The sequence below is a fragment of the Oryza glaberrima genome, chromosome 4 (assembly GCF_000147395.1).
Source record: "Oryza glaberrima chromosome 4, OglaRS2, whole genome shotgun sequence".
NCBI lineage: Eukaryota > Viridiplantae > Streptophyta > Magnoliopsida > Poales > Poaceae > Oryza > Oryza glaberrima.
In genome coordinates this window covers 15,930,268-15,943,177 of record NC_068329.1, presented here as the reverse complement: position 1 = coordinate 15,943,177, position 12,910 = coordinate 15,930,268, and the positions used below count along the sequence as shown (strand labels likewise).

Genomic DNA, 12,910 nt, shown 5'->3' with positions numbered 1-12,910 from the left:
AGATATAAGCATGGAGTTATATTACCACCTAATGAGAAGTCCAAACTCAATTTATTTGTTAGGAGAGAGAAATTTCAGGTGAATAGCTCGTGACGGCGAGATGTGTCAGCAAAATTAACACCCTAATCATACCATCCCAGTTTGAGTTCTCCTCGATCTGAGTTTTGCAGTTAGTTTGTCTTAAATTTAATGAATACCAACTTTGTTTCAAGCACAGAAGAATCTTGGCTATATATACCCAGTTGGAGTAAACCATTCGATCTATCACCAAAGTTGGTATTACAGATTACCGCTATCATTCAAATTTCAGCTTGTTTTTTTATCAGTTTAATTTACCTTACAATCCACAAAACTCACTTTCAGCATGTTCTCTACCTTGTGACACGATGAACCCAGACCCAGCTAGCATCTGCTCCCTGAGATTCTTGATTGCCAGGTACCTCTCCTCATCGTGTTCAAAGTTCAGCATCCCATTGCTGCATCCTTCTGCCCAGTCTCCTTCCAGTAGTTCTTCACCCGTTTCCTGAAACTTTCTGTCAAAGCCGCAGGAGCTACCACTATCCATCCCTCTCTGTGAAAATGATGCATTCCTCTTCCTGTCCTTTGAGGTTGGAGTGTAACTCCAGGTGTAGCTCTTGCTGTTGCCATCGACGTTCAGCTCAATCGAGTGCATGTCACTTCCTTCAGATGCCGAGTCGTCAACGTCATCGTCTTCATCCTCATCATCGCACTCTCCGCTGTTCTTCTGAATGTTATCAGCAATTTCCCTACCGTTTTCGGATGCGCGGAGCAGTGTCATTTGATCATTTGACTGTCCATGCTCCTTCTTGGTGTCCAAATATGCCTGAAGCTCGTCGTGCAGCTGGTTGATGGCTGCGTTTTTCTCCTCGAACTGAAGCCGTGCTTCCAAGAGCTTCATCTGAACCCGCTGCTCGCGCCACTCGTCTGCGAGCTGGAGCATCTCCCGCTCTTTCTGAAGCTCTTCTTGAGCCTTCTCGGTTTCCTTCTTCAGTGCCTCCACCTCAGCCTTGTCTTCGCCGATGCCTCTGATGAGCTCGGTGCAGATCTTCTCCACTCTGCCTTTGGATTTTCTCTCCCTCTCAAGCTCCTTCGTCGCCGCCTGCAACGAGGCCTCGGTGTTGGCTAATGCCATCCCCAGCTTCTTGTTTATCCTCTCTGCTCTTCTCCTGGACTTCTTCTCACTGTCCAGCTCTGAAACTATATATTGGAGAGCATTTGCCACCTTCTCCTTCTGCTTGCTCTTCCAGGATTCCATCTCTTGCACAAGCTGCTTCTTTAAGCTCTCGATGCCCTCTGATTTTTGTTCCTTGATAAGCTTTCGCACATGAGAGCGGGCAAGATCAATCTCGGAGCGTAGGGCTGAAATCAGTGAAGTGGTTGATGGATTCAGTTCTCCAGGCCCCCAAATGTGTGCTAGTACTCTGACAAGTTCTTTAGAAGCAATCAGGCTGTTATGCAGGTCATGAAGGTTGACTGTTTTCTCTTGAGGACATCTTGAAACATCATCTTGGGAGCATGTGACGATCTGAAATGGATTAACCAAGTTTTAGTAACTTCAAGTATTGCCATAGTGTGAATTCTTAGGATAAGTGAAGTGCTCATATGAAACAAGCAAAATTGAAGCATTACCTAACCCAATAATACTTTTTTTTTCAGATAATGAACCCAGTATTACTAACTACCTTTTCTCATCGATGCTTGCAAAATTGACAGCTTTCAGGAAAAAAAATTACTCAAGTTTGTATTTTGCAGAAAATATAGGAAACATGTTGTGTCAGTTTTTGTTTTGTTAGCTCTATGAAGACTCAGAAAGACACTTGTAGAACACAAACTGAGTGATGCTGCAAAATGACTAAAATACCTGGATTACTATTTCTTATTGTAACTGAGAAAGATCACAATCTCCGTGGGGAAAAAAATAATAGCACACGGGTTGTCCATTTTGAAAGCCAGAAGCATCATGAGTTCATGACTGATGTCAAACTAGGCACATGCAGACCACATAATCAAACAGCTCTTAGGATGTACTGTCCTAAATTCCTATTGGTTTTCTAATTAGAAACTAGCTTCAACCAACCTGACAACCATCCGATTTGCCTTCTCAAAGGCTTCAAGATTGTTCAACTTTTGATCAATATAAGCATGTGCCACATTACCTAAAAGGCAGCAACTGCTAAATAACTAATCCTGCCTAACAGCCTAGACATTGGGAAAGTGTTTTCGAGCCATTTTGGCTGGCGAATAAACTAATCAAGTTGGTACAAGCCTAGCTGATAGCCAGTTGCAGAAGTGGACGAGGTGCATGTGCATATCAAAATGCCTTCTTGGAGATGCTTCTCACTTTACCTTCTGCTTCCATGTTCACAAATCCAGGTCACATTTTGAAAAAGTGTACTGTGTGGAATTAATTGTCAAAAGTTTTACCCTTTTCTGAAGTAGATGCTCCTTTTACATGCAACTAGGTCGGGTTTTGTTTGTAAATCCTTAAGTATCTTCAGAACTCAGCAGTCAGCACCTATGCAGCTTATCAGGTGTTCACTGAACTCACTTGGAGAAGCAAAGCATATCGGATTTGTTTATGTTTGCGTTGCATATTATGGAAACCATTAAACATATAAGGATGTGCTACACTGAAACAAAAGTGTCAAAAGCTTTCGCCTTTCCGAAATGAGAGATTATTCCTTCTAGTTGTGATTAGCTAGGTTTCATTTAAAAAAAAAAATCATCGGTGGCTCGAGACACAAAAGCCTATTCGGACACTCTATCAGCATAGAACTAAACATTTGCAGCTGGTCACATCAATGTGACTGAACCAAGAAATTAGGTAGATTTGGAACTCAGATGCAAACATGGTGGCCTACATTGCTGGTCTCAATTCAACTGAACTATAATGACCCACCCTTGGCCTACATTTTGTACTCGCAGATTTCCATCTAACTGAACTGTAATCCCAAGTGAGATTTTCAATCAGAACCCAAACATGAGTGCAAATGCAAATCAACATATGTCCAATGTCACAACTGAAACTACTGAAAGTCTCATCAAAATTGAAGCTCTGCAAAAAAAGAAAAAGTTTACCTCCATTGCTGTGGCGTTGCTCATCACATCTGCAGAGGAGAGCCAGTGGCCATGGCCGCCGCCGTGCCAGCTCCCCTTCACGTCGGCCTCCAAGATCTTGCTCCTGCTCCTTCTTGACCCCTTGGACACCTGAAAATCGAAACAAGATTCGATGAATCGAACAGCCACCAAAACCAAATTAATCGATAGATTTGGGAAAATGCAGCAGCGTGGCCTTCACTCGCCTCCGTCGGCGCGCGGCTGCGAGGAAGCAGGCCGCTCCGGCGCGGCGGTGGCGCCGCCGCCGCGGCGTCCTCGCCGAATAGCCTCTCCTTGTCCATCTGCCAGAACGCGCCCACGAGCCTCCTCGCCGGCCGCGCCCCGTCCGCCGCGGCCGCGGCTTGGGCGCGGCAATGCCGGCCCCGGGTCCGCGACGACGCCTCCGACATGACCGCCGCCCCGCTCCGCCGCCGCAGCAGCACCGCCGGCGCCCTGAACCTGAGCTTCCTCGCCGCGCCCGACCCGCCCGACGACGACAGCGCGCCCCGCTTCCGGATCCTGTCCAGCCGCCTCACCACCGCCCCCGCACCCACCACGCCGCCGCCCTCCTCCCCGCCGCCGCGCCTCCGCATTGCCGCCGCCGCCGCCACGCCGCAAGATCCGCGCTGGCTTCTTCTCTCGCCAAGAATAAGCAACGGTAAACAAGAGCACAGTCAGCAACGTCGTCAGCAAAGCAAAGCGAGTGGTCAAGAACTGAGCTGAGATGCAGCTCAAGTGAAGTGAAGTGAAGAATGTCACAATCAAGCTGATCAAAGGGGAAAGAGCAAAAGCGAAAGAAAAGAAAAGAGAAAAAAAGATGAGATTGATGGATGCTGGAACCAACCACAGCTTTAAAGGAAGGAATAAGAAGCAGCAGCAGCAGCAGCAGCAGCAGAAGCAAGAGCAGCAAAAGGGGATGTGACATTATGACCATGATCACACACACACTCACATCAAAATGCCACACAACACAACACAACCCAATCCGGATTAATTTTTTTTCCAGAGTAAAAATTTGCTCGCAGAAAGAAAGAACCAAGAGAAACGACAAAACTGAAAAGAGGAGGAGGAGGTTGCTTGCTAGCAGCAGCAGCAGCTTTCGCGAGGACCGAGGAGTAGAATACAGTTACATACGGTTCCAAGAAACTCAAGAACCGAGAAATGTGTTGTGTGTGTGCAGCCAAGAATTACTACAGTTACATATGGAATGGAAGAGGAGGAGGAAGAGGAGAGGGTTAGTGTAAGCGGGGGTACTAGCTCCTCCTACCCATCAATGGGAGAGGCGTCCGTGGATGGATGCTTGCCTGAGCTGTGTCAGCAGCAGCTGCTGCTGCTGGCTGGCGCCATGATGAGGATGAGGAGCAGGCTGCTGCGGCTGCTGGGAATGCCTGTGATGGCAGCAGCAGCAGCGCACACGGGTGGGTGGAGAAGTGGACAGGGATGATGCGCGCAGATCGTTGCGGTCGTGGATGGACGCGCGTGCGGGGCTTCGCGTCCTCGGCTCGGTTCGGGGTGAGCTGTAGTGTACAGTAGTGGACACGCCCCTAGGCTACGACGTACGGCTGATGGATGCATGGGCGGGGGAGAGTACGTGACAAACCGGCGTGTTGTACTACTGCTGGTGCAGTGTGCGTACGGTACGGGGGCGTGAGGGGAGGGGTGAAAGTAGTCGCAGAAATTCCCGGTCGACCGAGCGTTATTTTCGTACGAAGGGTACCGTTTCAGATCATTATTGTTTTTTTCTATATATAAATTTTGTGTTTCTGTTAGATTGTATTAATATCGATACTTAAAAGTTCAAATGATAAATATGGTTAATTACCAATCGATTGAGCGTTGTTTATGAGGAAAAAACGGCTATCAATTCCGATCATTTTCGACCGGGTCTGTACTGTGGTAACTGGTTGGTACAAATCCGCACCATAGGGTCCACAGTTCTTGCCCCTACGAATCTCAGAGCCTGTTCACTTTGATGCCATTTTTCATCTTACCAAATTTTAGTAAAATTGTCAAAAAAAAGTGGCTACATTTAGTTTGTTTTCAAATTTTGGTAACTATATAAGAAATCCTGCTAAAATTTTGGCAAGTTACCAAAATTTTGGCATTACAAAAATTTGGTAAGGTTTTATTTGGCATCAAAGTGAACAGGCTCTAAAAAACGTTTCAGGAACTGAGCTGTCTTGCACCCTTTGTAAAAAAAAAAATAAATAGTCACTTTTAGGGATAAATTTTTCAGATATATCGATACTGAGTATTTAGAGCTATGTTAGCTTAGTGTAATATTCTGTTCAGGTCTATCGGTCCCATCGTTTGGGTTTATTCGTGAAATAAGCCAAACAACATATTTAAAAATAAAAATAATTTGTGAATAAAACTTTTATATACGTGTTATTAGCGATCTAAAAGCAAAGACTGAAAACTAAACTTCGATGAAAACACCTCAAAATCAATTTTAAATTTAAGGTTGAAAATTCAAATTTTGGTTGACATAAAAGTATATGCATAAGAAAAAGATAAGACTGTAGGTTGTGTGCAATGCAGCTTTAAAGGACTGACAAATAAGAAAAGAAATAGATTACTACTACGTACTCTCATAACAACTCCTCCCCCCTCCGGCTCAAAATATAATAATCTAGAATCGGATGAGACATTTATTAGTACTAACAGTCTAGATAGGTAACCCGTCTAGATTCGTAGTAGTAGGAAATATCTCATTCAATTTTAGGATCTTATATTTTGGGACGAAGAAAATATTAGCGCGGCTTCATTTTTAAAAAAGAAAACTGCCATGCATGATTCTACCTAGTCCTTCCCAAGAAATAAATATTCAAAATTTGTTAAAAAAATATACTAATTTCTTTATCTACATTCTCTTAACTCTTCTAGACGAATCATAAATTCATAACCTTTCTTGTTTAATTTCTCCTTTTGTTTCTTTTTCTCAACCAATTACAACATTATATTATTTTATTTTACCTATTTTCTTAATATTCGTGTTAACTCTAAATCCTTTTATATTTTAGGACGGATATAGTATAAAACATGACTAGCTAGCAGATAAGAAAAGTAAAAACACAGGAACAAAATAAGTTTTTATTTAAACGGCTATCAAATACTAAGTTTTATCGCTGAACTACCTTTACTACCCCTATGTGTATTATAGCCCTAACTACTCCTGGCCTATAAAAGTACACATTAATAGCAAATGGACAACGGAAGGTTGCACTAGTGGCATATACGCAATTAGTTGTTTAGTTTAAACATAACTTCCAAGGACATACTCTAGTGTGGCACACACTACTCTTATGTTTCTCTCCTTTACAAACATTCTAGCAGATATGTTGAATTTCCTTTTATCTCTCTAGGTATAATGGCGCAAAGCATTGTCCCACCAAGTCACCAACTTGCAAAATGCACGAAATCAATGTGGTTGTGAATCGAAGGATAGTGGACTGAACTTCTTGCACATATATATGGGCATGGATGAAGATGGTGCATACTAGCTTAAGTCTTATCTTACATATCTAGGGGCTGTTTAGGGGAGCTTAAGATTCTAAGAAATAGCTGGTTGGTAGCTAGCTTCTGAGAATCTGTAAAAGCTGGGTTTTCCAGGCCAGCTTTTAGTTTATTTTCTGGATTCTACAGCTACATCTTTTTAGAATCTGGAACAAAGATTGAATTATTTGGGGGAGCTTCTGATTGTAGAAGAAGCTAGAAGTTCCCCAAACAGACCCTTAACCATCCATTTCCGGTGTATACGTGAATAACGTATAGTTTAGCTTGAATCCTACACTCTTTGGCCGCATCTTGCCGTCTTTCTCTCATGCTCTACTTAATTGGGAAGATTGATAATTGTGAACCTCATGTGCCCACGACGCGACGAATGGTGATCGCATGCGTTGCACGTATGATAATGTCACTTTTTTTTCCTTTTTGGGGTTCAGTTACAATATGTCAGAATGTGCCACTATTCTACACTATATGTACCGTTCTTCTCTGTCAGGTTCTTCGAACTATTTTATATAATATGCCTCTATTTCTCATTCATTCCAACGGGGACATCTCCATGTTCTATGGGACCAGCAGTAGTTGAGGCCTTCTTTTTTTGCTGGAGGTTCAGATGAATCATGCACGCGAGAAAAACAACGAATTCCCCTGTTGCTGGTTTGGACAAATAACGCCCACAGACAAGACTCTTCGACAGGCGTACTTCCAATCATACATACTATACTTTCATGCCGTATTCTACATCAGTTTTGCTAGTGGACAACACCAACGGTTTCAAAAAGACAATGATATGAGATAGTACGTACTTCTACAAGATAAGTACTCTCAATTGCGTATTATTGCAAGAACAGCAAGGAGAAATACCATTACCATGGTAACCTGACAATGAAAACAATTACAGGAAAAAGAAATTACTGTGTCGAGAGTAATCAAAGTGTCGAACTCAAACATGATGGCCGTGAATCTTCTTACATCAAAACTAAATGCCAAAAACTAGGCAGCGTTTGCCAACAGAAGGATTTACAATGTCAAGCACAACAGAACTCCATAGCACGGCCACAAAAAATAGGCCAGAAAGCATACATAAGTTGGTACACTAGAGGAACTCGCTATTAAAGGCCTGCACATGCTGTGTGATGGACCCTGAAACTCACATGATGACAAAACACCATGGGAAAGGAGATAAAACATCGTCAAATCCTGTACATGGGGAGTAATAGAGCTGGTTTTCTTCCACTCCTTATCGGCCATTTTCAGGAGGAATGGCTGTTTTACTCACAATGCCCTTGCTAAAATAGTCTGCGACGACAGAGAAGCCATCCTTTGAACCCCTCAGCTGCCTGAAGAAGAGATCATGGTCTCTAGCGTTATGTTCTAGCTTCTGCTTTGCCTCCATGACAGATCTATATTCGGGAGCACATTCTGGGCATTCTTTCTCATTGTCCCCAAGGCAGCGAAGGTGGAAGGAGTGCATGCACATGAAGTGGACCGCAGGAAGGTCAAGCGTAAAGGTGCACGCCGTACACTTGCTAAGCTGAAAGACCTTTGCGTTTGTCTTGAGGTCTTCTATCTCCCTTTTCATCAGTTCTGTCTCATCCTGTATAAACAAAAAAGATGTTATCAATCGTTATCTATTTGTTATCGTTTCTATGTAGGTTGTTGCTGGGATTTAGTAACGTTTTCTGTCATCTTTCCAAATAAAGGATGGCACTCATCATTGTTAAGCGCTAACAAATTATTTATCATGGTAATTATGTCAACTCAAATATATATTACACACAAAAAGTAACCCGTGGTGCAAAGTGTGTATCAACACTCCAACAGCTGGTTAATCATGCTACACTGCATGATTAAATAAATTCTAAGGTCATCAAACTGACTAACTGAGAGAAAACATACACATGGAATGTGTGATGCAAAACAAATTGCTGAACTCAGTAAATTAAAACAAATTTGTCCTGAAACACATTTCAACTGAAATCTAGTGTTTAAGTATATCCATACAAAGGTTCATCACATGGAAAGGCACCTTGTGAGACCACATGCCAATAGCTGTGCAACAGCCACATCTAACTACAAAGTTTAGGACATTGACTATACAGAGTACAAAACTGTATGAAAATAATTTAATGACTATATCAAGTATGACAGCTCAAACATATTTTAGTGAAATATATGAACAAAAAATCCTCTAATATTTGTTTTTTTTGGCTTGAACATGTTTTGTATTGTATCTAGCAGCAATAGAGGAAGGCTTTTCAATCTTATGTTGCAGCAAACTAAACTATTAATGGATACCAATTCCTTCTCCCAACTATTGTAAAAGCTGCAAGGAAAAAGGTAGCGCAGTTAAATTGCCAACCTGGTACTTGTCAATAGATTTCCTATCTTCTTCGATTAGCTTTGATTCTTGCTCAAGTTTGCGGGCAATGTAATCCTTGACAACTGACAGTGTCAAGCATGGGTTTTTCGACAATGTCTCTAGCACAACAATAGGAGGCAAAACATCCTCCTTTTCAATATAGGTCAATACCTCCTTGACCTCTTTAGAGCAATCTTCCCCAAGCTCACTAAAATATTTCAACAGATCACCCCAAAGAGATGGATCCCCACCTTGAGATGAATCTCCTAGCTTCTTACAGCAGGCAATTAGACCCTCGTGATCATGAGCTTGCTTGTAGCAACTAATAACTTCTTTGAATAGTTTTAGTTTCTCATACAGAAACAATAGCCCATCTTTGAATGCATTTGCATTACAGATGATAAGAGCAAGATCAACATCATACAGAGGATCATCCATCTCAGATGTCCATGCAGACTTGAGCAATGCAAGCCCTTTCCTTTGCCTATCAACAATATCCTTTGCGACATTCATATCTTCCTTTCCCAGATTTCCTTTCTCCCTTGGGCCAGATTTATAGCCATTTGCAACTTCTTTACCTTTTCTTTCCTTACTATTCTGCTCTTCAAAGCCATTTTCTTGTGACATAGAAGGGAAACTTAAATCTTTTGATATATATAACTCCAGAAGGGTGTTATGAATTTCTGTTTGAGCAGGTGAGTCCTTTACTGCTTTGGTATAATTCTCTAGAAATTCCATGAGATGTTTCGGGCTGTGTACAAATATGTTTACAAAGTCCATTGGAGAAGGTATCATAAGCAAATGCATGCTATTTGAACCTCTTCTTGTCATAGGATCTCCACCATCTGTACAGAGTCTCAACAGTATTTCAACTGTTTCAGCAGGTCTATGCTCCACAAGAATTTTCCCATACTCTTTTACAGTAAGACCTGCTTGATTCGCCTCAAGGCTAGATATATACTGCAGTGCCTCATCATATCTACCAAGATCCTCCAGTAAAATTTTCAAATACAACTCATGCCTCCCAGCCTTTTTGGCAACAAACATAGCATGCTCATGATATCCAGCTGCACGACATACTCTTATGGCAGTTTCCACATCAAACTTGATTTCACCTACCCCATCTTCATCTTTGATGAAATGGTTAAGCTTCTCCACATCTTTCAGTTTAGTATAGCAATTCAACAGAAGGGTGGTGTGGTCTTTGGATGCTAACCCACGATCATGTAACTTCTCTAAATAGTTTGTGAGATTGTAGATGCGTTTTGCATCAAGGAACTTCTGTATAACATATGATGGTTCAAGATGGCCAATGGTGTGGATATATTGGGACATGGCCTCATCATATTCCTGTTTTCCATAGAGATGGTCACCATACTTCCTTAGAACCTCAGCAGTTGAAGCAGGATCGGCCTGTTGACTTTGTACAAGATTGATTGCGACTGTATACAGATTTTTCTTAAACAACATATCAAGCTTACTCTCCATATCTTTCTCTCCAATGCAAAGAATCTTTTTATCGCTCATTATCAGAATAATATATCCCCACTCAGAGACCAAGTGTGAAACATCCCCCACTGGCATGCTATGTGCAATCAACCGATTCTTAAGATCATATACATTAAGAGTATTCTTCCGGCTCCTCTGATCTTCAATAATGCATAGTAAATAGCCCCGAAACCATCCAACAAACTTTTTCTCACCATCAAAGGCCCAGCAAGGACCTCTACCATCAATTTCATAGAAATACACAGCTTCAGGTCTACCAATAATCAGATCCTGTATAGACGATAGATGGACATAAGGATTGCATTTCACCAAGATCCTAGTGAAAAATGTACTGGGAACAGCACAGGCATGAATGCAATAATCAAATGCATGTGGAGAGACCCATGTCTTGTAGCTAGCTTGCAATAAACTATAATCTATTATGGGTCTACATGGTTAGTGCCAATTTTCCTATGCATTATTTCACAATTGTACACTGAGGTGGTTTCGAGCAGCCACAAGGCAGGGAAAACAGGCAGTCACAAAGGGGTCTAGACTTTGCGTCACAAGAGTCAAGCTACATATTGATTTTGGTTAGCCGCAGAGCTAAGTTAGCTGCATCTATCCCTTAGTTAAACTTGGTCAGACTAATTTTACTTTAGTATGATTAGTGTATGTGCCTTTGCCTTGACTTTACTTAAGGCTGTCAGTCTGTGATGAGAAGAGATACATACATAACTTCCATATAACATAGGGGATGGTGGCAAGTGTATGGTTAGTCAGTCACCACAATTCGCATGCAATTTTTTGCAGCAAATGTGAGGCTGAGGATCCCATATTTTTCCAGGAACACATTAGCTTATCAGAAAACTACACAAATATCATGGGTAAGTTGGGTCAGATTACCAAACAAGCCCTAAATCAGAGAGAGTTGCAAGCAGATTTTGAACAACATGTGTATAACTATATGATTAGAGGGGAACGACAGACAAACATGAACAAAAACAGAAGATGACATCCTTACCATGCGGTCACTCATCGCCACAGCATTGGTCTCACAACCAATCTGATCAAGCGTTTGCCTCCTCGGTGGATGATCATGCAAGCTAAACAAGGTTATTGAACTAGGAGTTACAGCAAATAACTGGTGTGCTTGCCCCTCAACTCGGAAACCAAGACCAGTAATAGGTAAACTGGTGCCATCCTCGACTTGCAACATGAATCGCGTGATACGCTCACGTGCGATGTCACCTTTGATGCAATAAATGGAACCATTGTCCAGTCCAATCGCAATTAGCAGTATAGGAGGTGCTTCTTCTAGAACCACAAAAGATGTAATCTGAAATGGTCCGCAATACATGATAATTAGATTAGAGCTAGAAAAAGGATGTTAAGTACATAACATAGACACAAAATTTCGCAGGAGAATTTACCTTTGCCTGAGGAAATTGCTTAGTGAAGATGCGCAAAATTTGAACACAGAAAGGACTTGTTGTACTTGAACCTTCTTCTTGTACTTTATCAAGATCGAAAACTTTTAGACAGATTGCTGACGATAGTGAAGATGGCTGATCATCATCGCCAACCGTGATAAGAACATTCCTTTGCTGCTCAGTTGTTAAATACCACAGTTAGCTTCTATTATCATGATAAAACAATGCAATTAGTAAATGCAATACACAAGAAGGCATTAAAAATAATACTAACAACCAGTACATATTTAGCAGGCATATTAGTGAGAAAAGAAAAGAAAGCCATTTTGTCTATAAGACATTAAGACTAAAAGAAACAACTAATGGTACTTGCAAAACTATCAGCAACCGAAATTTTATTCTTCAAACCCTGACCCTAAGCCTCAGAGAACCAAATGATTCAACAAGTTACTTGCAAATTGTATACAAAAATGTCTCGCATTGTTCAGGGTCGTAGGAGAGTGCGCCCGCTACTCACAAGTCAAAATTAGTGATCGATTACATATCAATGGCTTCTTTTACCCCCTAACTATACAGGATCCAGCACGATAGACAACACCGGAAGCAAATCTACTGGAGAATTGAATCCTGAAAGGGATCCTACTATCCCAGTACCTTGAGCTGCTGGAGGAAGAGGACGGAGGAGGCGTAGGCCTGGAAGCCGTAGGAGAGGCGGAACCCGCGGTCGAGGAGCCCAACCGTGCCGTCGTCGCAGCCGACGGCGACGCGGCCGCGGCCGCCGGAGCAGCAGCTGACGCGGGAGGCGATCTCGCCGGGCACGCCCCGCCCGGCCGCCTTCTCCTCGAAGAACTCGAACTTGCGCCACTGGTACATCCCCGCTGCCCGAGCAGAGAGAGAGAGGGGGAGCCCGCCGGAGGGAGGGCGGAAGGCCTTTCTCCGGCGGCGGCGGCGACCGGCGGAGGAGGGGGGTGCGGCTCGATCGCTGGGTCGGATTGGATTGGAT

The 12,910-nt window shown here is 42.6% G+C and overlaps 2 protein-coding genes across 2 annotated transcripts; both read right to left on the bottom strand.

Moving 5' to 3' along the window:
• On the bottom strand, positions 1 to 4,539 carry LOC127769538 (uncharacterized). The gene is made up of 4 exons (XM_052295134.1): positions 4,385 to 4,539; positions 3,324 to 3,750; positions 3,100 to 3,228; positions 1 to 1,546 (listed from the first exon to the last, which is right to left on the bottom strand). The coding sequence occupies exons 2-4, from the start codon at positions 3,708 to 3,710 to the stop codon at positions 338 to 340; spliced, it is 1,725 nt and encodes a 574-aa protein (XP_052151094.1). The 5' UTR covers positions 3,711 to 3,750; positions 4,385 to 4,539; the 3' UTR covers positions 1 to 337.
• A 2,905-nt stretch (positions 4,540 to 7,444) lies between these two features.
• On the bottom strand, positions 7,445 to 12,896 carry LOC127771047 (vacuolar protein-sorting-associated protein 11 homolog). Its single transcript, XM_052296849.1, has 5 exons — positions 12,562 to 12,896; positions 11,908 to 12,081; positions 11,499 to 11,813; positions 8,987 to 10,765; positions 7,445 to 8,221 (listed from the first exon to the last, which is right to left on the bottom strand). The coding sequence occupies exons 1-5, from the start codon at positions 12,778 to 12,780 to the stop codon at positions 7,865 to 7,867; spliced, it is 2,844 nt and encodes a 947-aa protein (XP_052152809.1). The 5' UTR covers positions 12,781 to 12,896; the 3' UTR covers positions 7,445 to 7,864.
• Between the last annotated feature and the right edge of the window lie 14 nt (positions 12,897 to 12,910).